This window comes from Rhinichthys klamathensis, unplaced genomic scaffold (assembly GCF_029890125.1).
Source record: "Rhinichthys klamathensis goyatoka isolate OS25496 unplaced genomic scaffold, OSU_Roscu_1.1 h1tg000011l_1, whole genome shotgun sequence".
Lineage (NCBI taxonomy): Eukaryota > Metazoa > Chordata > Actinopteri > Cypriniformes > Leuciscidae > Rhinichthys > Rhinichthys klamathensis.
Genome location: NW_026606564.1, coordinates 20,208,358 through 20,236,242, shown reverse-complemented (window position 1 = coordinate 20,236,242; position 27,885 = coordinate 20,208,358). Strand labels below are relative to the sequence as shown.

Below are 27,885 nucleotides of genomic sequence, written 5' to 3'. Positions count from 1 at the left end.
TGTACTTCTGAGGTAATTTTTTCCAGGATTATTATTAAGATAGTATTATTCCTCACAGCGTCGTAAATATGAGTCTCTTTCGGTGGGTTATCCAGCTGATGTGGGCGTGGATACCTGTTTGACTGAGTATTTGCAGAGTTACAGTTCATTTTTCGGACGCGTTTCAGAATGGACTTCACTGACAGAGAGAACGCAGAACGCGCATCATGTTTATTTTTCTTTATTAGGCGAAAAGCACAACACTTTGTTTTTATTATGAGGTTCCACAAAAAAAATACAAACTTAACAGGATCGAATGATGTACAACACTTATATGTAAGATCAAAATCAACAGAGTAATTTGAGTCTCTTTTGCACTGATAATGAAAAAAGTGAGCTGGTATCGCCGGCGAGACCGCCGACCCCAGAGAGTTAAAATCACTTCAACTGTTTAAACTAAAACACATTAACATTATATTTGTACAAACATTTTCACAGTAGTATTTTGTGATCTGGTGAAATAAATATGAAGATCTTTCTTTCTCTGTCTGTTTTATTCGCTGATGAAGATGATGTGACTTTACAGAATAAAGAGTCTCTTATTTTCTTCTCTCTCTCTCTCTCTCTCTCTCTCTCTCTCTCTGCTAATGTAGGTTAAGCTGCTGTGATATGACAGATGAAGGTTGTTCTGATGTGACTTCAGCTCTGAAATCAAACCCGTCACACCTGAGAGAGCTGGACCTGAGCGTGAATAAACTAGGAGACTCTGGAGTGAAAAACCTCAGTGATCTACTGATGAACCCACAATTCAAGCTGGAGAAACTACAGTTAGTGTCATTATACTGTACAGCAATTACAGTGTGACTGAAGTTTATTTATTTGAAGATAGCAGGGCTTATGTTTCATTGGTTATAGCAGTGCACTTTCTGGGTTTCCCTATTGCTCACATTTATATGTGGGTTTTTTTATCTACACTCTGTGTAATTATTCTGTGGCTCAGTAAATATCACAGTAATATTTAACTTTATTAACTTAAAATCTCTGAATATCATTTATTTGATTGTTTGAGATAAACATACACAAATAATTGATTTTTTTTTCACTATAAGAATTGAGTATTTGACTAACCAATTATTTATTTATAATACACTTAAAGCTGCAGTCCGTAGCTTTTTTGGGATTAAAAATTATCCAAAATACATATTTGAGAAAATACATAACCAGCCAGTGTTCAAAACTCTCTGCTTGCCGTAGCTCGATTCACAGCGGTAAGCTTGTAATAATGTTTTTAATTCCAGTGGTACTGGTGGATTTCAGCGGGAGATTCGAGCATGTCTTTGCGTCATTACGTCACATCTGTCCTCACACACACATATGTAGACACACACACATCTGTCCACACACACATCTGTCCACACACACATATACACACACATATCTGTCCACACACACACATCTGTACACACACACACCTGTCCACACACACATCTGTCCACACACACATCTGTCCACACACACACATCTGTCCAAACACACACACATCTGTCCACACACACACACACACACACACACCTGTCCACACACACACACACACATCTGTCCACACACACACACACACACATCCGTACCCGCACATCTTTCCTCACACACACACATCTGCACACACACACACACACACATCTGTACACACATACATATCTACACACACACACGTCTGTACACACACACACACACATCTGTACACACACATCTGTACACGCACACACATCTAAACACACATCTGTACACACACATCTGTACACACACACACACACACATCTGTCCACACTCACATCTGTCCACACACACATCTGTCCACACACACACACATCTGTCCACACACACACACATCTGTCCACATACACATCTGTCCACATACACATCTGTCCACACACACATCTGTCCACACACACACATCTGTACACACACACACATCTGTACACACACACACATCTGTACACAAAACACACACACACACACATCTGTCCACACACACACACACACACACACACACACACACACACACACACACACATCTGTACACGCACATCTGTCCACACACATCTGTCCACATACACATCTGCACACACACACACATCTACACACACACATCTGTCCACACACACACATCTGTCCACACACACATCTGTCCACACACACACACACACACACACACACCTGTCCACACACACACACATCTGTACACACACACACACACACACACACACACATCTGTCCACACACACACATCTGTCCACACACACACATCTGTCCACACACACATCTGTCCATACACACATCTGTCCACATACACATCTGTCCACACACACATCTGTCCACACACACATCTGTACACACACACATCTGTACACACACACACACATCTGTCCACACACACACATCTGTCCAAACACACACACATCTGTCCACACACATCTGTCCACACACACACACACACACACACACACACACACACACACACACACACACACACACACACACACATCTGTCCACATACACATCTGTCCACACACACATCTGTACACACACACATCTGTACACACACACATCTGTCCACACACACACACACACACACACACACATCTGTTCACACACACACACACACACACACATCTGTCCACACACACACACACACACACACCTGTCCACACACACACACACACACACACACACACACATCTGTCCACATACACATCTGTCCACACACACATCTGTACACACACACATCTGTCCACACACACACACACACACACACACACACACACACACACACACACACACACATCTGTCCACACACACACATCTGTCCACACACACATCTGTCCACACACACACACATCTGTACACACACACATCTGTCCACACACACACACACACACACACACACACACACATCTGTACACACACATCTGTCCACACACACACACACACACACACACACACACACACATCTGTCCACACACACACACACACACACACACACACATCTGTCCACACACACACACACATCTGTCCACACATCTGTCCACACACACACACACACACACATCTGTCCACACATCTGTCCACACACACACACACACACACATCTGTCCACATACACATCTGTCCACACACACATCTGTCCACACACACACACATCTGTCCACACACACACACACACACACATCTGTCCACACATCTGTCCACACACACACACACACATCTGTCCACACACACACACACACACACACACACATCTGTCCACACACACACACACACACACATCTGTCCACATACACATCTGTCCACACACACACACATCTGTCCACACACACACACACATCTGTCCACACACACACACACATCTGTCCACACACACACACACACACACACACACCTGTCCACACACACACACACATCTGTCCACGCACATCTGTCCACACACACACCTGCACACACACACATCTGTACACACATACACATCTACACACATACACCTGTACACACACACACACACGTCTGTACACACACACACATCTGTACACACACACACATCTGTACACACACACACACACATCTAAACACACATCTGTACACACACATCTGTACACACACACACACATCTGTACACACACACACATCTGTACACACACACACATCTGTACACACACACATCTGTACACACATACACACACTTCTGTACACACACACACACACATCTGTACACACACACACATCTGTCCACACACACACACACACACACACACACACACACACACATCTGTCCACACACACACACACACACACACACACACACACACACACACACACACACATCTGTCCACACACACACACACACACACCTGTCCACACACACACACACACACACACACACACACACACACACACATCTGTCCACACACACACATCTGTCTACACACACACATCTGTCCACACACACACACACACACACATCTGTCCACACACACACACACACACACCTGTCCACACACACACACACACACACACACACACACATCTGTCCACACACACACACACACATCTGTCCACACACACACACACACACACACACACACACACACACACACATCTGTCCACACACACACACACACATCTGTCCACACACACATACCCGTTTGTCGGACTAAAGGGACAATTTTTTAAATTTATGACAAATCAGACTGGGTATAGGGCTACGGGGACACCGGGTTCCAGTGGTGCTAGAGCTACAAAATACATATCAAAAATCATGAAAAAAATCAGCGAACCTATACACGACTTAAAATTTAAAGATTTTCTTTGCACAACTGAGATATAAAAAATGGCTCTTTTTCTGACTTTTTGGTGGTTTGTAAAGACTTCTCTGTAACAGGGTCTATAAGGACAGTGTGGTGTACAGGGTCAATGATTTCACCAGACACATACACCAAGTATAACCTGCTTTGAAAGGACACAAGGTGTATAAGGCCAGGTCACCAGACACATACACCAAATATAACCTGCTTTGAAAGGACACAAGGTGTATAAGGCCAGGTCACCAGACACATACACCAAATATAACCTGCTTTGAAAGGACACAAGGATTATAAGACCAAAGTGACTGAGGCACACCATAATAATAATATGGAATATATTACAGAACTGCCAACCCTACTGCTTCCGTGAGATGCCTTCTAAAAATAAATTGAATCAGCTCATCAAGCTCTTCAGGTTTGCTTGAAAATACGACGGCAGGTGTGCTGAAGCAGGTTGGAACTAAACCTCTACGCTAGAGTATAGGATTAGCACCCAGCCGCAGTCGATGTGTAGATGCGCTAGAGTATAGGGTTAGACTCGGCTGACCTCGACTTTAGATGCGCTAGAGTATAAATATTATAGGTATGTAGATAGGTTTATGAAAAAATCTACCATAATTAATTGTTTGACTACTAAACGTAATTCATCTGCATTTAAGCTAATAATGTTGAAAATAATATAGGTTTGTCATTATTAACACACAACACAACATTTGTTGAATTACTGCAATATATTTGATTTGGTCAACTCAAGAATCCGTTCCTTAAAAGGACAGCATTGTAAAAATGAACATAAAAATAAAAGTGAATCCTGACATTAAAAGGCCCAGGGTAACCACATAGCAAAATAAACAAAACAAAAAAACTGCCTGTAAGCAAAATAAATTAAAGGATTAATAAATAAAATGTATTTAATAATAAAATAAATAAATTAAATTAAAAGATGAGGTTGACCCAAAAATGAAACTGATGTCATTAATGCCTCTCCCTCGTGTCGCCCCAAGCCCGTCAGACCTCCGTTCATCTTCAGGACACAGTTTAAGATATTTTAGATTTAGTCCGAGAGCTTTCTGTCCCTCCATTGAACATGTATGGCCGGTTTAATGTCCTTGTCCAGAAAGCTAATAAAGACTTCAAAGTAGTCCATGTGACATCAGTGGGTTAGTCAGAGTTTTCTGAAGCATTTCAAGCAAACAATACAATTGTATTCTCTTCCCGGTCTGTTGTCAACTCCACAGTGACCCTGCTGATGACGTGTTATCTGGTGCGCCTGAGTGTTTTTGGCGATTAGGATCCGCGACATGCACACTTACGCACCATTGTAAAAAAATATAGCAATACTAAAATACAAACAATGTAGAATAGCTTGAATACAGTGTGCGTCTCCCCCAGACTGTAAACGACGCTCGGGCGCACCAGATAACACGTCATCAGCAGGGTAACTGTGGAGTTGACAACAGAACCGGAAGACAATGCAATGCTGAATAAAGTCATAGCTTTTGTTATTTTTGGACCAAAATGTATTTTCGATGCTTCAGAAAACTCTGACTAACCCACTGATGTCACATGGACTACTTTGATTAAGTCTTATTAGCTTTCTGGACAAGGACAGTAAACCGGCCATACATGTTCAATGGAGGGACTGAAAACTCTCGGACTAAATCTAAAATATCTTAAACTGTGTTAAGATGATGAATGGAGGTCTTACGGGCTTGGAACAACATGAGGGAGAGTCATTAATGACATCATTATCATTTTTGAGTGAACTAACCTTTAAGTGACCTAAACCATTTCTGAACATAGGACAGCAACTTGCAAAACATGCCTAGAAAGGTAAAGGCTCAGGCTATCCAAAAGTGCATTTAGCGTTTAGCATTTGAATGTTTTTTAAAGGCTAAGCCCCTGTTGCGCACAAAATCTCGAATGTTCTGAATGGATCTTTTCTCCAAGATAGGTTGTTCCTTTTCCTTGCACTTCAGGCACTGCTCACTGGTGGCAGTGACACCGTTTTCAATAAAAGGCCTCATATGTTTCATCACAGCTTGTATCTCCTCCTCAGACCATGGTCTCTTCACACACCGTCTTGATGAAACATGGAAACCTGAAGAATTAAAAAAATATTAGAAGATAAAAAAAAAGATAAAAGATCCTGCAAGATGTACTTGTAGGTCGGGATGTTGCTGTTCAAAATTGACAAACAAGCTGGAACTTGTGTAGACAATGTGTGTGATAATAAATTGACTTTAGTTCTGCTAAAAATCAAGTTAGATTGTTTTAATTAACATGACATTTCATTACACTGCTTATTAAAAACAAAATACATCCAGCTTCTTTTTATGCCTTATATGTCTAACCAAACAATGTAAGCGTTGACTGCACATTAGTGGTGCCTAGTGATGGACATGGCATCGCATTTATACAATACCTTGAGTAACTGAGTCGGGGAGATGAGGTGAACCAGAAGTTACACAGGCAGCGTTCCCCTGGTCATCTAAAAAAATATTGCACAGTATAAATGTATGGGCTTAAAGAGCCTGTCTGCCTACCAATCAAACACCATGGACATGGAGGGGATACATGTAGAACTGTAGACAGCCAATTCTATATTATAATAAGTATACTCATGGCAAAGTTGTTGAACCGGATGAAGTCAGGAGAGCGTAACTGTGCAACAATACCTTGAGTGATAATTTTACTAGGAAATAATGTAGATTTTACACAGGCCAAGTCTTCGCTGTTGTTTTAAAATGATCATGCAAACTACTGAACACATCAAAATACTAGCCAAGTTTATAACCATCGTACTACTGTAAAATTCCTGACTAAAACATTTTTAATAAACTCTAATGAACCCATAGATCTAGCTCATTACATTAGATTTGTTGGGCAAACTTTGGGTCCATCATTCAGATTATACCTTGAGCTGCAGTCTCGGAGAGGTGAGGTGATTCAACAGTGCCAGAAGCCAACATTTCTTCATTGTCTAAAAACAAAACAAGACAACAAAAAAAACGTTGGTATCAATTACACAGCAAGGAGGGTAGGCAATAAAAAGTTCATTTTTTTAAATAACAGTAGGCAGTTATCTAAATGTATATATAAAAAAAAGCCTATTTTAAATATTTCACCAATACAATTACAAAATCCGCAACATGGAATGCAACAATTTTAGTAGCCTTGGGACCCAATTTTAACAGTACCTTGCAATGTGGAAACATTAAGGAGTAGTTGTGATCCTGTATCCATATCGTCTATGTCATCTATTAAATGACATTGTAAAAATTATCACATTTTATTACACATACACCAAGTAGATTTAACAACATGTAAATGATACATACCACCAATTTCGTCCAGAGATTTTCCTTGAATATCCTTCACACTTCCCTTCTCCATAGCCATAAGCAGCTTTGATATCTTAGCCAGCTGAATTGTTGATTGGGGCAGTCGATAGTACTCCCTATGCACCCTAATGTCATGGCCAAGAAAATCAGCCAGCTGGTCCAGTTCATTATCTTTCAAGTTCATGACTTGGCTTATTGTGGCGATCTGTTTGCGAAGGTTAGTTGATCTGAGGTTTTGAGGATCTTCAGCTCCACAAGCATCTGCAAATGGACCAAACTGCCCTCTGTAGTGACCATCACTACAAGGAACAGCGAACAGGTAATTGTTGTTTTCAGTTACTCCACACTCTTTCCTCTTACTAATGAGGAGTGACAGGTTAGCAGTCATATCAGGAGTCAGGATCACAGCAACCTTTCGTCCTTTTTTCCCCCTCAATTCTACTCTGGCGAATTGTTTGCAAAGTCTCTTCTCAACTTCGGTAAGCCCAGTGCTTATGTCATCGTTTAGTTGTGACATGTCACGATCTTCAAAATTTTTTACAGTCATCCGTGCCACTTCACCTTCCCTCCTCCTATTAAACAAAATGACTTGACAGAGGGTCACCTTTGCTAGTGCTGCATAAGTGCCTGCTGTTGGGTTATCGGCTAGTTTCTCCTTAGCCAATTCCACTTGCTGACCAAGATATAACTGTAGCTTCTGGACGTCTTTGGCCAGTGGAAGCCTGCTGCTCTTGTTGTATTTTGCCTCACTCAGGTTTGATAAGGCAGAATGGGAAACTAATTCAGACCACTTTGTTTCATGAAGTGCATGAAACCTTCTGATGGAATCGATCCCCTCTTGGTCCTCTTCCATGAGGACACGACACATGATGAGGTCACTTATCTTTCTGAGAGAATGCCCAATTTTCAGGGCCAAACTTGGGGCTTTGAATGTGTTGTTTTCATGATCAAAACCTGAAACTCTCTTGACAGCACTTGTAAGAATAAAGAAGTTGCCTGGTTTTATTGCCTCTTCCATGTTATGGATTCTAGTTGTGTGGCGCAAAGTCACAAGTAATCTCCCAAGTTCCCTTACTTTCTGTCTTATATACTCATGCTTTGATCTGTCATTCCCATGCTTATTAAAGAGGGACTGGGCAAACTGCATGAGATAATGATCATTCCTTATTGCAGTGGACACGTCATCCTTGTGCATTTTGCCCAGCACTGACCAAAGTTCACTTGAAATTGGCTGTGACATTGTAGACTGAGCAGATGCTATACCAATGACTCTCTCTCTCAACTCAGGTCCCTCTTCAACATTATTCTCGGGTCTTAGAGCACATCTCTTCATATGTCGAGAAAGTTCGGCTCTGGATAACATACCCTTACAGTACAAGCAGTAATCGTAAGTCTCAGAGCTGCTGCTCTGTTTGGAACACCTTTTCACTTTAAGACAGCCTGACCCTGTGGTTTTAACAATAGAGTTATGCTTGAAGTTGCCAAGGTTTCGGAATTTCTCAAGAAGAACCTTTCTGTCCTTTGATGATTTGGGGAACTGGAGTGCCTGTGCGATTTCAGCATTTTCTTTTACATGCCTCTCGAGATGACGTGCAAATTTTGTTTGAGGTTTTTCACATACAAAACAATAATTGACTTGGCTTTTAATGAATTTCGCTGATTTAGTTGGGGATTTACTTTGGCCAAGATTATCCACAGTACCCTTTTTGTTACTCGCATCTTTTGTTTTCTGCAGGTATGACTCTGAGCTTTCTGGTTCTGGTTCGGGGTCACTTTGGAGATCACCAGTAGTTTCTAGATCCATCAGGATATTCTTACAGATATCCTTTGAGTTGTCCTCTATATCTATGGTCTGTTCTTGTTCAGCGAAAGTAACACCTAAATCAGGCATATTAGTGGTATGGGACTTTTTGGATGGTCCAGGCAACTCAACACTCAACTCTGTCCCTGAGCTTTCTGAATCCGATACAGATGCTGGGATGTACTCGTCGCCAGATGAGACATCGTCCTGTAAAGTACATTCAATTATTTAATTAAATTTAATTAAATACAGTCATCTTTAAATAACAGAAATACACATGGGAAGGATGGATGTCAAAAACAAACTGCTAAGAGCCATCCTATTGATATTAAGCATATTATACTTCAATGCACACTTACATCTGATATATCCCAGTCTTCTGAGGATTTCTGGAGGCAGATTTTATGCCACACACCACAGCATTCTTCACAGACAAAATTAGGCAAACCACAGCATTAGACAACAATTGATCAATTTCCCATGCTGACCAATTACATACTAATTTTCTAATATTAAATGCAAACAGCTTCACACTAATGAAACATACAAAATCAAGAAATGCTAACAAAATGAACTGTTCATTACAAATGCACAGTTTGAGTGATGGCTAAAATTTTCCATTTAGACAAAAAGTACACAGGTTTCGACCATTGAGGTAGAATTCAATGGAGTGGCAGAGCATTTACATTACCCATTCAAAGTCAAAGTTAAAAATGTATGTAGTGATCCCACACAATAAATTCACCAACACCACTAAACATAAGCATAAAGTGAACTGAAAACTGAAGCATAAAGTGAGTTCAGAATGAAAAGCAGATTTTTTGAGTTCTGGCAGAATGGTCTAATGGGGAACAAAAATGCTGAAATGTTTATCCTACATTAATTAATAAGGCTTGTGAGAATAAAAGGAAAGTAATTGGAAAGGTGTGGAGACACCTACAAGCATTTGGATTGCCAATTGCTTGATGGATCTATTGAATTAGGTCTGCATTTATTAGCCCTAAAGTTTTTGTTCATTATGACCTTTTTATATACAGTATATTTATCATCTCAATTAGCCAAACTAAATTCAAAAGACCACATTCGAAAAGCCCACTCAAACTATTATCAACTCAGATGCGTAAACAAGGCCCAGTGACTTATTGGAAGGCACGAAGTTAGAAAAAAAACACTTGGAAATCCTTATTGGACAGACACAAAGAAATTTGCAAGTTTGATAGTTTCTGCTCAAAGGGTTTAACATCATCTTTGAAGTTTGTGAGCATATGCGTAATTACAGAATGACTTTAGTAATGACCTGAGCGCACCACGGACTTAAGGGCACTTTGCTTGTGTTGATACTCATGAAACATAATGAAACGTTTGTGCATTATGCTTTTCAGCCAAGCTAATCTTTAAAAATGCTGACGAAGAAGCACAAACATTGCCCTATGTTCACGTAGCGCATCAAACCAAGAACTGTGTTTTTTGCATTGGTATCGTCGTAAATATGGGATTGTTGAAATTCGTCTACAACAATTCAAACAGTGGTGTTTCGCTTATTGTGCGATTGGGTTAACATTGCAAACAACTCATCTATAAGTTGTAATTTTATTTCAGTCACGCCAATGAATAAAGTCCATTAAAGACGCGTTTAGCCGAGCTGCAGCGAACCGGATGAAAGAGCAAAACATTTGCGAGAATTTAAGGTTGTAGCCTAACTTAGGCCTAAGTCTAATCAACAAAGAGCAATAGGACAGTATAGATAGTAGGGGTGTGACGAGATCTCGTGCCACGAGATCTCGCGAGACTAAATATGACGAGATTTCTCGTCGAGTGAAAAAGCTGTCTCGCGATATCGCCATGAATATTTCACCGCTACACTCACATTCGCCTAAACTATCATTTTGTTGTTTTTATAAAAAAAATAAAAACCATTATAAACTAATGTGAAAGTCTGCTCTGCTCATCCAGCACGAGTTGCTGAAATCAGTGCAGCACGAATCCCAGTTCACTGATCGCGTGACGATGGCGGAGCGGAGGATTCGTTGCGCAACAGACTAAACGTATGTCTTATCTTCTAATCTAGAATATGCGCGCTCAGCACCGCTGCTCCCTATACGCGCGGTCACGACTTTGTAAGTGAAAGTAAAACACAAGCTCCCTGATGTGCATTGCGCACAAATTAGGCTGCATACATACAATAGTCCGTCTCCCAATACCCATCTCTGGACTGTTTATTTGCGGCTATGGTCTCTGTTTGCACTGCGAATATTGAGAGAGCACTGTGTAACGTATAAAGGACAACAGACAAGGGAGGCTCCGTTTCTGAACTTATAATCGGAACGCTGTAGAGACAAACGCACCAGCCTCGTTTCTCTCTACCCGGCCTTTTCCGAACTCACTGCATTAACCCTATAACTGCCGGTGCAAAATAAAACAGCAATTTCACAACAATTATAAAGAGTCTGTGTGCTAACTTTGATTATGGTTGCACTTATTGTTTGCACTTAAGACTAAGAGAAAACTGTTATTTATTTTTGTTATTTATACTGTTTTTATTTCTCTGTTAAATGTATGTAAAGGAGTTCAGTTAGGAGGTCACACACAGCCTCAATCAGAAGTTCTGAAAGCTCTTACATGTACAGTAAGGTCTGAAGAGACTCATGTGAAATCATACAGAAGAAAAGCCAGTCAATAAAAACCTTTGCTTGAATATTGTTTTCTTTCAATGCATTTAATAATTCATACTCATAAAGTAGACCTGAAATGACATGCATTAGAAGATTATTAGTTAAAACATTGAAAAATGCACCTGCATACTATTTTTCATTGAGGATTTCTGAAAAATTGAGCAAAAATCTCATCTCGTCTCGTTCTCGTGAACCCAATCTCGTGTCTCGTCTCGTCTCGTGAGATAAGCGTCTCGTCACACCCCTAATAGATAGCCTAATAATATAAATGATAATAGCAAAGGAATTAAGAACTTGTTCAGGGAAACCCTGCGTGATAGATTTGAAATGCAGCTTCTCCGACTCGCCGCAACCCCCTCCCCACCCCCCAATAAAAAAACTCATTTGCTTTACGTAAATGGCCTATTTTAATTACAAAACGGTAAATTTAGCCAAAAGGCAACTAGTTTGCAGGTATGCTCTCTGTTCTTTGCTATGTGCCTCAGCTTGCAAACTCTCTTGCCTGGTACATCATAGTATCTGCCACTCCAGTGTTTTCCACCGCAATGGTTTGAACTGATAAAACTTTCAATTAACATGCTTTATAGGTGTGAGTCTGGAACTGACCGATGGCATGAAATTAAACTACTTATGGTGTACTGAGAAATGCATTAATTAGGAGAAGATGAATAACACACTTACGTTTGCATCTTACACCGTGCCATCTGATAGATGTCAAAGGTGAATGGCATATCCAGCATTTGTCAATTCTCACCAATTCAAAAACCAGCTTATGGATTGCACACTGTGAAAACATTTTTTAAAACATGAAATAAATATAAAACCTTTACACACACAAATTATATCATGAATTAAAAAAAAATTTGTTGGCTTTTTTACTTTCACACAACCTTTTCTACAAATCAATCAGGAGAGATAAAAAAGGGGGAAAGAAGTTACTTTTGAGATATAATAGCGAAGCATATCTATTCAATTCATGTGACTTATGTTTAGGTTGGCTAACTGTTGGGGTGTCACTCATCACACACACAAAAGAGAAAGATATGCTTCTACTTGGAACTCTTGTGATGGCAAAAAACGACAATTCCTCTAAATACTGAAGTAAACCTTCATCTGGCATTTAAAAAACACAACACATCTAGTTTCTGAACCTGTGTCCAAAGCCAAATTTAGATTTACTCTGCTTAACTTCTATTATCTGTAAAAAAAAAAAAAAAAAGGCAACAGGGATCTCTACCAATCAAAGGCTTTGCTTAACACTAAAAGATAATCTCCAGGTCCAGGGTAAATCAACCTATAGCGCTGTTGTTTGAAGACAGCAAGTGCTGTAGGTAGAAAAGAAAAAGAAACTTGATTATTCTCTTCTTCCTAGCCACAGCACTAGGCTACATAACCTCAACCTGCAAGGAAATAGGTTGATTAACCCTGGACTATCTAATTAAGTAAAGCAAGAAAAGAAAAACAATTCTAAGTAGCTAAAGTAATTTTGTGAAAAAAAGGTAAAAATCTGTGTACGTGTGTGAGACACAGACAAACTCAAGGTATACAAGGACACTGTCCATCTCAAACATCCTAACTCAAACTCTAAGATTTCCACTATTGAAGTCCCAGTGTGTGGCGCACACAGAAAAACACCAGTGTTGGGGGGACACTGTGGTTAGAAAAGACCATCCACACTGAATACAGGACGATTCCACCGTAGCTGCAAGAGGTTTACTAAGACACTGAAAACTGTGTTCCATGGAACATCACAGTACTTCTAACCATTGGTCAATTTCAAAACACAGGTGACTTCAAACTCACCTCACAAGCAGAGTCGTTCGGCCCGGCTCTGGATGATTGACACTCTGATCTCGATTCGGTCTCTGTACAAGGGAAGACAGGGAGATTCAGTGCTTGGCTTTCCTCGCGTCATAAAACCACATATAGGCATAACAAACTCAACTCGCATCCCTGACAGACAAAATATCCATCAAGCCATAAAATAATCATCTACAAATGTGACCCGTCACGGAAACCAGGGACACAAGTCGGCAGCACAACTTGCGAGCAAAATGAGAAAGAAGCGTTTTTTTCCAAAATTGGTGATTTCCGCTTTTTTGCAGAATCTGTTAGTTGAGATCATGAAGAAGCCTCTACATGTTTGAGATAACAGTATTGGTATATTTAAAAGCGTACATTTTGAGGTTGAAATCGGCTTGTTTTTCGGAGATTCTAGCATGCAGTAGGGGCGTGTCATTGTCTGTGTGTATTTCCATACTGAATAGCCGCCGGCGCTTTTGCCCCCGCCCCCCAACAGCGTGGCTACTTAATATGCAGCGCTCTGGCCGGCTCTATCTGATATCAAAATTCAATGAAGATGGACGCCGCAAAGATAGTCGCAGACGAGCTGAAGCGTGGCAGTTACACCGAAAATGTTTTCGCCGCACTTTGTGGGCTCGGGAAACTGAACCGGAGGTATGGGCGCGGCGCGCGCGCCCTCGGTGCTTGAATACGGCGGCTCGGCTCGCTGACAGCGGTGGCTAACTGTTTCATATGTGATGTCCCGATTGCTTTGAATGGGGAACGTTTTGTGAACAGGGAACAGACTTAATGGACTGGCAACAATCTCCATAGAACATGAACTGGCACAGAGAATCGAAATAGAGGATGCAGTTAAGACCTTTGCTGCGATGAAGGCCTGCCGTGCGCGTTTCTGAAACGTAAGTTAAGCTTCATTTGCTCTCTAGTCGTTATTTAAGATGCTGAACCTGCTGATGATATAATGTGCTTGCGGACATTTCATTTGTGTGTGTATACGCACATAAGAAAGTGGTGTAAAGAGATTTGCAACAGTAATCTGAGGAGGAAATATGATTATTTGGAAAATTCCTGTCATGACTGCTTAAAGAAAAATGCCAGCAGGCATTTACCTCCTGCATAAACTTTAATATTGTTGACATTTTGGGCACACGCGCGTTGCGCACTATTTGCGTTATATATAGGCCTATGGCTTATTGGTCTTTGTGTGCTGTTGCTGGTTTTGCGTTATATGTATATGGCATATTGGTCTTTGTGTGTTGTTGCTGGTAAACGTTGCAAATAGAGGGGCAGCACAATTGTTTTTCGCCTAGAGCGGCAGAAGTGCATTCGCCGGTCCTGGGGGTGAGTTTGCATTAAGCATTAAAGTTTGTCGTTTTGTTTTAATTCTAAGAACACGTACATGTTATCTCATGTTTAGTCTGTTTAGACCTTCCCATACCTACCTATTGTTATTAGCTAGCTCAGGAAAGAAAAAAAAGCTGTAAAGCACAGGGGGAGCTTTACAGGGGGTATGGCTTATCTAAATGAGATGTAAATGAGCCCTATTGTCACTCCCAGCAGGAGAGAGAGGTGAGAATGCACAATCTTTTGAGGCCGTTTTCTCCCATTTTACCTTTTTTGAGTTCCTACCTTCAAATGGCCACAACTTCTCCAAATATTATCAGATTTCCACGTGTTACACATCGTTGGAAAGCTTGGAGACTACACTTTCAGAATCTATGAATAACTCAAAATGCCGAAGAACCGACTTGTGTCCCTAGTTTCCGTGATCGGTCACAAATGGTCTGATATTGCCAGATGTTTTTCATGCTGCAAACCCTCAGCAGGCATGACATGCATTGCCAGAAGTTAACAACATTTACTCAAAACTATAACTGACCAGTGGCAAGGTCTGTTGAGGACACAGGGGATGACACCTCCTGGTGCTGGACACAAGCTTCTCCAATCTCCTCTGTCACAGAAGTGGTGCCACATTGACCTCTGACACAGTGCACCTAAAAAAGAAGAGCAATATGCAAATGTTAAAAGTATGACTATCTTTACCGACAAAGATTTTCAGACTGTATCTGCAGTATAATTAATTCATAAATATGTCCCTTACGAAAATACATCAATTCTAAACATTCATACATCCCGAAATAAACAGCTGAATTCAAACTTACCTCATGCTCAGGGCTGTTTGGTGTGGGACTAGATGACGGACACTGTGCTCTCAATTCGGTGTCTGTTGAAGAGAACACAGGACATGAAGGCAGTGCTTTGCAAGACCCCAGTATTTAACAGGCATTGCTTACTCAAGCAGGGACTCACCTTTGAATAAATCTGTAGAGAAAACATTGGGTTCCAAGTCATTGGTGTGGTCACCAAGCACTGCAGCAGAGTGTTGGCCAGAAGGGAAGCTTGCACCACTGAGCTGTGTCTAAACAAGTTAAACAGAAAATGCACATGTGAACTTGGACATCACCTACACAATTGTGATATTGTATAGTTTACCTGACTAAGACTGTAACAATTTAAAATGTTCTGCTTCTGACCCTTGAATATGATTGGCTGGATCACATTTGATCGTGTTGTAAAATTCCCACATCACATCTCTGGCTGCATTTTGTTTTATGTTAGTACACCTTAAAAAAGTTACACTGTCTGCATTTGTGAATTACTTGCTAACAATTCAGAAAATATATTTTGCGTTAGAATTGTTATTTACAAATAGTCCCTTACATTTGGCTGTGCCCCCATTCAATAGAACTATGCCAGGTGTACATGGTGATGCTTTGCGTTGAGACCTTTTTTCTTTAGCCATTGTAAAACAATGGGACTTATTGCTTCAATAGACACTGTATTCAACCTAACCTCACAAGCAGAACTGCCTGATGTTATATTGCAGGACTGGACTTCTGGCCTCTCTCTGGTCTCTGTAGAATACAGGAGAGAATATGAGGAAGGCCAGGGATGGTGAGGTTGTGCATCACTCTAGAAGCAACCATACTATCACTGGTTCACATCCTTTATAGACACAATACATTTATATGCCCACCATAACTAATGTAAGACCATCTCTGTAAACATGGCAATATGTGGCATAAATGATTCTTACTCATCTACAGCACACCATTGACAGCTAGATAAAACATTAAATCAAACAGTCACTGACCTTCCATAAAGACTGTGGATGACATGGTTTGGTCTTGGAAACGTTCTTTAATAGACTCTTGGGCAGCAGTGCTTGTAACTGTAGGGGGAATCTAAAAACATACAGGACAAAACATACAGATAAGCTTGCTGGCATCAGCTGGGAGTGTCATGTAATTCAAGATTAACCTGACAATAATGACTGAAAACCGGATTGAATACCACCAAGCAGTGATTTCTGTTTTTTGGTTCTAATTGTTGGCTAACAAGCTATAGGTATTGTGTAATCTCTGTGGCATCATGAAACTGACACACAAAGTAGCTTTTAAGACAGAGATGATTTCATTGTTATCAAGATGTCAAAATATATACTTTAAACCTTGACACCAATGTATAGGGGAAAAATCAAAATGACCCACCTCTGTACGCCAGGGCCATTCTTTCCCACCATAGTCATAAGTGATTTCAGTTCCTGCCGCGATTTCTTTTAGTGCAAAAAGGCAGAGATGTGGCTTCCCTTCTGCTTCGATCAACTTCATTCTGCAATTTGGTGCCTTGTGTTCATCGTTCACAAGACGCCCGAATGACGAATCTTCAAGTGCTCCATCAATACTGCAAATTTAAAAACATAATGCACTAAACAGACGTTTATAGTGACACACTTTTGAATTGTACTTTAATTTGTGAGCAACTACACTAATGCCAACATCCAATACAAATTTAGTTATTCGATGCACAGTTAATTTAAAGTGCAACATGAGATCTTCACTTCAGAAATCCTGACTTCTCACCAGTGTTGTTTTTGGCAGCCCTTTTAGTTTTAGTCTTAGTCTAAGGCTGCGTCCCAATACCTCCCCTTACCCTAGATTTCTGCCCTAACCCTTGTTTTTGCGCGTTCTCGTGTAGGGGTAGGGTGTCCCAATACTCCAAAGAGCAAGGGGGAGTGCTATTCTCCCCTTAAAATCAACCCTCAAAACATAGTGCGGTCCGATGCAGGCTTAAAACGAAGTGGAAGATGAAATTACCCAGGATACCTTGCGAACTCAGCGAGCCGGTCAAATTTTTCAACTAAGATGGCGGACACCGCTGGAAAGGAACAATTAAATTTTAAGTATATTTTCACAAATACGCATTTTAAAATGTCGAAATATGTTGGAATATGTTAGTTTGATGCACATCCAATGGACTGTTGAGTTTTCAACACTAATGTTAGAAAATATTTCACGAAGCTATCTGACGATGTTCATATGATATCTGCCGAGTGCTTCAAAAGCAAATCAAATATACATTTGATCTGGGTAAGTTAGTTAATCTAATTTTATTTTCGATTTTGGCTTCCAAGGATTATAAAAAGAAGATATGTGAGGTAAAATTATTAAAAACTAGCCGCGTTCGTCTAGAGCATCATCTTCCCTTCACAGCGCGTGCGACAGTCATTTCTCTCTAAACGCAAACTTAACGTCAGAATCAGCACTGAGCACAATCGGTGATTGTTGTAAAGTGCAGTGTCTGCGGTTTCTAAATTGCGGGACGTTGGTGGTAAAAACAGCTACTAAAAGCACAATGATCCGCGCAAGAGACGTTGCCCCGGTTCCCATGGCGGCGCGCGCGCGCGTTCGGAAATGGATTGCAACTAACGTTAGACAAGCAAACTTTGGGTTTTGTGTGCGCTTCTAAACGATCAGATACAAACAAATATATGGCAAAATGACCGGAAATGCGTCTTCTATATTCCACATGTCTTCTCTGTTGATTCATCAGACTTAGATAAACGAAAACAGCCCACACAACAGGCAACACAACAACTGGAACCGGCAAATTTATGAATGAAAATAGTAGTAGAAGTAGTAGACACTTTGACGCTGCGCGTGACGTATTGAGGATTGCCGCGCTATATAGTGGTGCATATAGTGGTGTCCAGTGTTTCCCCTAGGATTTTTTTTCAGGGGGGGGGGGGGGGGCGACGGACGACTGCTAGTGTTGCGGAGCGGGCGTGTTACGGATACGTGGTGTAATTTTTTTATTTTTATTAATTGAAATCATGTATTATGAATCATTAAACTTATACAACTTTTTATATATATATATGAAAAAAAATTCACAATGATTGTGTGTTGTTTTTTCTGGTAATAAAATGAAGACATAAAACACAGATTTTAGCATTTATCATCAATTTTAATCATATGAAATTAAATAAACTTTTTGTCAAATAACTTGCTGCACAATGAGCTTTAGCCTACTGTTAAAATTAAAACATGGATTATTCCTTAAAAATGTCAGTTTTGATGATAATTTATTTGGATTAGTGTTAGTGTATTATTACATTGGGACATATCTAAATTCTAATGTACAACAGTAATATATGTCTGACGTTAAACCGAACTTTTATTTTGACGGGTTGCCGTGAAGACCTTTTGAGTTTCTGTGTGTTTATGTCATGATGATAGTTTTTCTCAAATGAAGCGGTGAAATGATCACAAAGTGACTTTCAGAGTGGATCTAGAGCCTGGAGAGGAAGTTCATGCATTTGTGTCTTCATATAGGCCAAAAAACAGCGAAAGCGTCACACGTGCTTCAGTGTGTGTGTGTGTGTGTGTGTGTGGAAACTGCGCGTCGGCGGTACCATTCATTCACGCAGAACATGCAGGATTCGTATTTAAATAGTCTTTGTGTTTTAATATCCACACACTAGTCTACATCGCGATTTGAATTCAAGTGTACTGAACTGCTTTCTATTTTTTCCTCAAATTTACTAATTCCGTGAAATTCCACGTTATACACTAAATTCCTTTTTTATGACTGGATTTCGTCAGCATTTTTGGGGGGGCGGGGGGTCGTTTTGGGGGGGCGGCCCGCCCCCCCAAAACAATGGTAGGGGAAACACTGGTGTCCCATTTCATAGGGAAAGATCTTCAACTCCACTTCCCTCGTTGAGGAGACTTTACTTTCGAGGGCACTCAAAACCAAGTGGAAGTTTTAAGGGGGGAGAAATGGGACAGGGCCTTAGTCTTATGGATGAAAATGCTTTTTAGTTTTAGTCACTTAAAAACGTAATAGTTTTAGTCAAGTTTTAGTCGACGAAAACGAAAAAAGGTTTTCATCAAGTTTTTAAATCTTTAAAAAAATAGAGAAAATAAAATGCGGCTGTGTCAAAATTGGTATCAAGTTCAAAACTAGAAAAGAAATAAGTGCCACTTTGCAATCTGTTAAAAAAAGAAAAGAATAGAAATCCATTTGGCAAGACAGGTCTATTTATCCCTGCATTAGTGGCTGCAATGAGCCTGTTTTGAATTGCACAAATTCTCAAAAGTCATGCTCAATGTTCAGCTGAGATCTGTAGGCCTACTTTGTTTTCAGTGAAACTGAAACAGCTGAAAAGCCCATCTCACAGAGATATGATGTGGCAAAGGGAAGAAGAATGCACACAGCTCTCTGCCTTTAGCCTATACTTAAAAACGTGATATATATTTTTTTTTAAATAGATAAAATAGACATAACATACTGTGTTTGATATGGGATTAAAATGATGGGTAGTGTATGGGCAGTGTATAAGATATAAACTAATGATTAATTATTGTAATATTCCTTTGTTCCGATCAGAGCATGTGAGCGGAGAGCGCATTTCTGAATATCCCTCGGCTCGCTCATTCAGCTCAGGGTCGCGCGCTCAACACAGAATGGCCTGCTGGTTCGAGAATATGTGGAATAAGAGCTGCCTCCGACTAAAGTTTTTATTCTAGTCGACTAGTAGTTGTTCATTTAAGCCATTAGTGGACAAATCGCCCCTTTATATTAATGTACTTAAATAGGCTATACGGGATATTGAGCGTTATAGCCGCAGTCAAGCGCACGCATAAAGCTTGCCACAAAGAACCGGCAAAAGTAATGATTATGAATGTGTAAAAAAAATAGCAAGGAGACATTTAATTGTTTATTAATAAACTGGTGTTTTCGGTGTCGCTGCAAAGATGAATTTGACTATGCGGACTCGCCATGAACGAATAAAGATAAAAAGGCATAAAATGGAAAATTTCCTCCCGTTTTGGAGGAGATCTGTCACGCCAGTGGGGCGCGCCCCACACTTTGAGAACCGCTGGATTATACTGAAACTGAAAGTAGCCTATGTCCATAAATCATCTCGTCGTTTCCAACCACCATGCCCGTTTATTCGCCGCCATGGTCCTTCGAATATGTGTGGTGACTGGTGATTGACTAGCGGCAGCCGCAGGTGTGTTGTTGTGTGGAATCTGGTGCGCGCGCGGCATGGGTACCCAAAACAATGATAGGAAGCGGCAGCATTGCTGAAACTTTTTTAGCTCAAAACAGACAGATTTCACGCAAAATAGGCAGAAATGACACGCATTGCGAACGTCAGACTTATAGTCATTTTCGTTCCGTCTCGTCTTGTCAATGAAAACTCGAAAACGTCTCGTCATGTTTTAGTCACCTTAGAGCCATTTTTAGCTAGTCATCGTCGTGTTATCGTCATAAAAAAAAAGTGCGTCAACAAAATCATTTCGTTATCGTCATCGTTGACGAAAACAACATTGCTTCTCACTATAGAAATCTAAACATATTAGTCACTCTGAACCTACCACCATGTCTTCCGCTTCCATATGAAGTCAAACATGAAGACCGAACATGCCTTGTGGTACAGTTTACGTCTATGTTCAGCTTCAGCTGCATCAATGAGCTCCCCTCTGTACTCCACCACAAAGTCTCCTTGATTGAAAACAGCTAAGGTGAAGATACCACGACCTGCAGACACAACCTTATTATACACGGGGCTAGCAGACTATCCATTGGATACAACTCCTTTCTACATGTAGAATAATGAATACAAGTGTAGAATACAGCAACAGACAGGACCACTACTAAAGGTGGTATCAGCGATTTCAGGCCCAAAAATAAATGATCACATTCATCTAATCTTTCCTAACGATCCACTAGCTGCCCGCCCCATAAGCAGGCCGTCAAAAAAACGTCTCTGAGATCTGCACACAAAAACAATTGGTTTCACAACACTCAAAACCAAAATAAATAGTGTTCCAACCAATCACTGACAAAGGTGGGGGTTTTGAGGTTTTGCGCTCGTGCACGGCTGAAGACGTGTCGGCCAAAACTTTGGTTTTGAGTGTTGTGAAACCAATTGTTTTTGTGTGCAGATTTTGACCGCCTGCTTATGAGGCGGGCAGCTAGCAGGATCGTTAGGAAAGATTAGATGAATGTGATCATTTATTTTTGGGCCTGACATCGCTGATACCACCTTTAAAATATCATTCAAATACTATTAACAACTTAAATTTATATTGATGTTTGTACAATTAATAGTCATAGGCTGAAAACCACTGGTCATAATATACATTAAAAAAACAGTGACGTGTAACCCCGCAGTTTAGCCTACATTGTGTCAAAGTCACTCACCTTTAACTGGATTAATATATTTGATTTCTAACATTGAACTCTTGTCTCTTCCTGCAAGGATGTGATTAGTGGCATCCTGAAGGGGAGTAGTTCTCCGTGGCATGACTGAATTTGCTAAGGAAATTAAGAACAAAAATGTAAACACCAACACATCTTCTCACATCAACACTACTTTTCATCTCACTAATACCATGGATATTCAAACAGTTTCAATTGAGTTCTATGCTTTCATAACATTCACATAATATTTCCCTGCTGTCAGAATATCAATATATTTTAAGTTCTGTGAGGGGTCATACACGACAAACAGATGGACACAAGGGTCTAATTTCAATGCCCTAATACATTAGGCCCCGGTTTCAGAGACAATGCTTAAACTAGTCCTAGACTAACATGCATGTTTGTGCGGTTTAAACTGAAAGCAACTTGCACTGACAGATCTTAAAATATGTCAATGTCATTGTTTTGTCTTAAGATGCACACCAGTAATGTGTTTTTTTTTCTAAGGCACGTTTATAAAAGCTGCTTAAATGTACTAATTAAAGGCCTAATCCTGTCTGTGAAACAGGGCTTTAGACCTCTTAGAAATGTAATGTGCTTCACTAATACAACTATAAGAGTGCAAAACAATATAATGCACTTTAAAAAGGTACAACTTTAGAATATTATGTAAACAAATATAGCCAGTGTATACTGAAGAATGGGTCCTGTCATCCATGTTACTCTAGTCCAGTGGTTCCCAAACCTGTCCTGGCGTACCCCCAACACTGCACGTTTTCTTCGGCTCCCTAATCAAACACACCTGATTCAACTCATTAGCTCATAAATGAGCTGATGAGTTGAATCAGGTGTGTTTGATTAGGGAGACAAAGTTGGGGGTGCGCCAGGACAGGTTTGGGAACCACTGCTGTTACTTTCATTCATTTCTTAAAAAGTATAAAAATTATATTTGTAATGGCCTTCCAAGTTTTTCCATTGTAACCCTATAAATATTATATGATTATATTGCAAAGTCCTATTTTTTATATCTCTTGTAAATATATATATTTTTTTAATTGACATGTGATCAGCCTCATGAAAATGTAAGATTGAAAAAATAAAAATCCAAAATGTGCAAATCCCAGTGAAAAGAGGGACTAAAATACTGCACATATGTGTGAAAACTATAACATAGTTCTACTTAAAACGATATATAGTATAACGCATGCATCTGTAAAAGGCATATAAAAAAATCACAACATGAGGTAAGTTAGATAAATACTCATAAAATAAAAAATATGCAAAATACAATATCTTGTCCTTTTAAGCTGTCTTCATTTCATGGATATTTAAAACAAATCGATACAATTTTATTTTTTAATTAGTCAAAGTTGAAAAGGCCTTGATTTCGCGGAATGACCCGCTTTACTGTTAAGTTTAACTTTGTATTGTCGTATTTGTATATCGCTTTGGACAAAATCATCTGCTAAATACCATAACTATAACCATAAACATGACCGTACTTGTCATTGGAAACTATTAAAACGTTTTGATAATGATTTCTTACCTGCTCTCCACAACGTGCATATCCAGAACTCCCGGGAAAATGAATCTGCTGATGACAGACGTAACTCTCTCCTATCCAGCCAATCAAAATTCGTTTTCAATTATGAGCATGCGCAGTGTTGAACTAGCGTCTAATTTCGCGCGTTGTGTATAATTTCCCGCGCCTGTGTGTCGCAACATGCAGGGACAACGGCAACAGATAGGGGGCAGTGGCGGACACACACATTTACAAAATATGTCAGGTTTTTGGTATACAAAGACTTTTGAGAAAACCACTTTTTAGGTATTAAAACATGCTGAGAAAAGGTTTTATAAGGTTTATTTTTATGAGGACGGTCAACTGTCCTCACATACCAGAGGGTCCTCATTGCTCTCAGAAATGTCTTGAAATCTGTCCTTCTAAACCCCAAAACAAACACACACACACACACACACATCTGTCCACACACACATACACACACACACACACACACACACACACACATCTGTCCACACACACATACACACACACACACACACACACACACACACACACACATCTGTCCACACACACACACACACACACACATCTGTCCACACACACACACACACACACTGTTACGACCCTTGGCTCAAGGGAAGCAACAAAAACAAGGGACACACGTAAACCAAATTGTAAGCTCAAAAGTAATATTTATTTAACTACAAAAGTAAGACAAAACTAAATTATAAAATGAAAACATTTAAAGAAAATAGAAGTGTTTCTGTATTCATCAGCAAGATCAGTGTGTAAAGCAAGATGCATGGTCGAAAGTGTAATGCAATGTTGAAGTTGAAATGTAAATGCAAAAAGTAACAAAATACAACGCAAGCAAAAGGCAAAGTCCAAAGGCAAAGTCCAAAAGCAAAGTCCAAAACCAAAGTTCCCTCTCCCTTGTCTCAGTTGGTGATCTCTTAAGAAGCGTCTAAGGCACGGTCACAGGTGTTTCCAGTTGACTGCCAATTGAGGCAATTAGTGGGCTCCGGTACCAAACTGCAATTCTCAAAAGCAGCAGCAGAGGTCGTCACACCCCTCCCCATAAGACAGGGACTCCCACAAAGATCCCTGTAACAAAACAAACAAATCTCAATAAACAGGCATAGTATACACCCAAGTACAGGGCCGAAGACAGCTACCAAAAACGCCAAAGAGAATAAATTCAAATCCAATAGATTAGAGTGCATCAGGAGCGCGTGAGAGCGCATCAGCTACCACATTTTCCGATCCTCGTATGTGTCGAATATCCAGACAGAAGGATTGCAAAAATAAGGACCACCGAACCAACCTCTGATTCGGACACTGCAAAGAGTTGAGAAAGGTTAATGGATTATGATCCGTGTAGATCACAATAGGTGCACAGGAATTAAGATAAACAGAAAAGTGCTGCAAGGCCCAAATAAGGGCTAACGCTTCCTTTTCGACCACAGAATAATTACGTTGGTATGTGTTAAACTTTCTCGAAAAGAAACTAACTGGATGGTCTACTCCATCCACATCAGATTGCTGAAGGACAGCTCCAGCTCCAACATTACTGGCGTCGACGTGCAACGTGAAAGGTTTGTCAAAGCACGGAGCCATAAGCACAGGCGCTGAACACAGCAAGGATTTCACGTTCTCAAAAGCCAATTCACAACTGTAAGACCATAAAAACTTCGTCTTACCCTTTAACAAGTCGGTCAACGGTGCCACCACCGTAGAGAAATTTCGACAAAAAGATTGATAATATCCTACCAACCCTAAAAACCTCATAAGCTCTTTCTTTGTCGTTGGGGAAGGAAAATTCTGAATGGCTTGCACTTTAGCCTGTATCGGACGCACTTCGCCGTTCCCTACCACCTTCCCGAGATACGTCACGGTCGCCTTTGCAAACTCACATTTGGCCAAGTTCACTGTAAGTCGAGCATCAGACAAACGTCTCAACACCGAACGCAACCGTTTTAAATGAGACTCCCAACTGTCACTAAAAACGACTAAATCGTCCAAATAGACGGCACAACCCTCAAGGCCACAAATTACTCGGTTCATGAGGCATTGAAAAGTCGCCGGAGCATTTCGCAGGCCAAAACTCATGACCCGGTAAGAATGTAATCCTGACGGAGTGACAAAAGATGAAATTTCTTGTGCTCTCTTGGTTAAAGGCACCTGCCAATAGCCCTTCAGCAAGTCAAACTTGCTGACGAACTTGGCTGAACCAACCTGGTCCACACAGTCCTCGACGCGGGGCAAAGGAAAACAGTCCGGTTTTGTCAATGCATTAACTTTACGGAAATCCGTACAAAATCTTACAGTACCGTCCGACTTTCCAACTAAAATACACGGGGAAGCCCATTCAGAAAAAGAAGGTACTGCAATATCGTGATCCTGCATATACTTAATTTCCCTCTCCATCAATTCCCGTTTTTCAGGTGCAACACGATAAAAACGCTGTTTAATAGGTTTTGCATCCCCAACATCGATATCATGTTCAACCCAATCTGTACGCGATGGCACATCATCAAATAATTCGGGAAAACTATGTAATAGGTCACATAACTCCTGGCATCTTACAGGAGATAAATGACGGAGAGTAAACTCCAAGTTGTGCAAGGACTCTGAATTATTCAAACGGCCGCGAAAAACACAATCATCGGGCGAAATGGTCTCCTCTTCCTCACCCACCAAACTCATATTACCCCCACCGATAGAAACGGCCGAAAGTGCTGGATACAAAGATGTCAAATTTTCTACAGGTTTGGTTTCTTTTTCATAATACGGTTTTAATAGATTTACATGGCACCGTTTAACTGACTTTTTCCGTGATGGCATTGAGACATCATAATTTTCATCAGTCAACTTTCGTTGTACAACAAATGGGCCATCAAATTTTGCTTCAAAAGGAGAAGATACAATAGGCCGTAAGACAAGAACTTGATCGCCTGGTACAAACACTCGATGTTCAACCGTACGATCATAGAATTGCTTCATGTTTTTCTGATGTTTTCCCAGATTTAATTTAGCTAGTTCTCTAACCTGGATGAGTCGATTTTTAAACCCCAAAACATATGACGCCAAGTTTTTAGGAGGCTCTACAGCTTTACCAACCTGCTGAAATACAGACAACAGTCCACGAACATTATGGCCAAAGACCAAGTCGTTAGGGCTGAAACCCGTACTCTCCTGGACTACTTCACGTGCAGCTAACATCATCCATGGTAAACCCTCTTCCCAATCTCTATCCAGCTGCACACAGTACACACGGAGAAGTGACTTTAACGACTGGTGGAATCTCTCCAATGCACCCTGACTTTGTGCATGATACGCAGTAGATTGATTATGCTTAATGTGCAGCTGTTTTAACACCTGCTGGAAGAGATGCGAAGTGAGATTCGAACCTTGATCACTTTGGATGATTTTTGGAATACCAAAAACGGATATAAACTGGGTTAAAGCTTTCACAATAGAACAAGACGTAATGGTACGCAGTGGATATGCCGCAGGAAAACGTGTGTTCAAACACATCACAGTGAATAAATAACTGCTACCAGACTTCGAACGGGGAAGTGGCCCTACGCAATCGACAATAAGATGCTCGAAAGGTTCACCAGTAGCCTGAATTGGTTTCAACGGAGCAGGTTTCAACACCTGGTTCGGTTTACTCGTTAATTGGCAGGTTTTACATCTCTTAATATAAGCAGAGATGTCTCGTTTTAATCGCGGCCAAAAAAAATATCGCAACAGGCGATCATAAGTCTTACGCACCCCCTGATGACCTAATTGATCATGCGCAATTTCAATCATCATTTGTCGAAATTTAGTAGGAACAACTACT

General features: G+C 40.4%; 1 protein-coding gene across 1 annotated transcript in view; it reads left to right on the top strand.

Moving 5' to 3' along the window:
* Window positions 1-27,885, top strand: part of LOC130096225 (NACHT, LRR and PYD domains-containing protein 12-like) — a 218,279-nt gene that overhangs the window by 39,639 nt on the left and 150,755 nt on the right. The window contains exon 8 of the mRNA XM_056262904.1: window positions 633-806. Coding sequence (XP_056118879.1) covers window positions 633-806 — 174 coding nt within the window. The remainder of the gene's footprint in view (window positions 1-632; window positions 807-27,885) is intronic.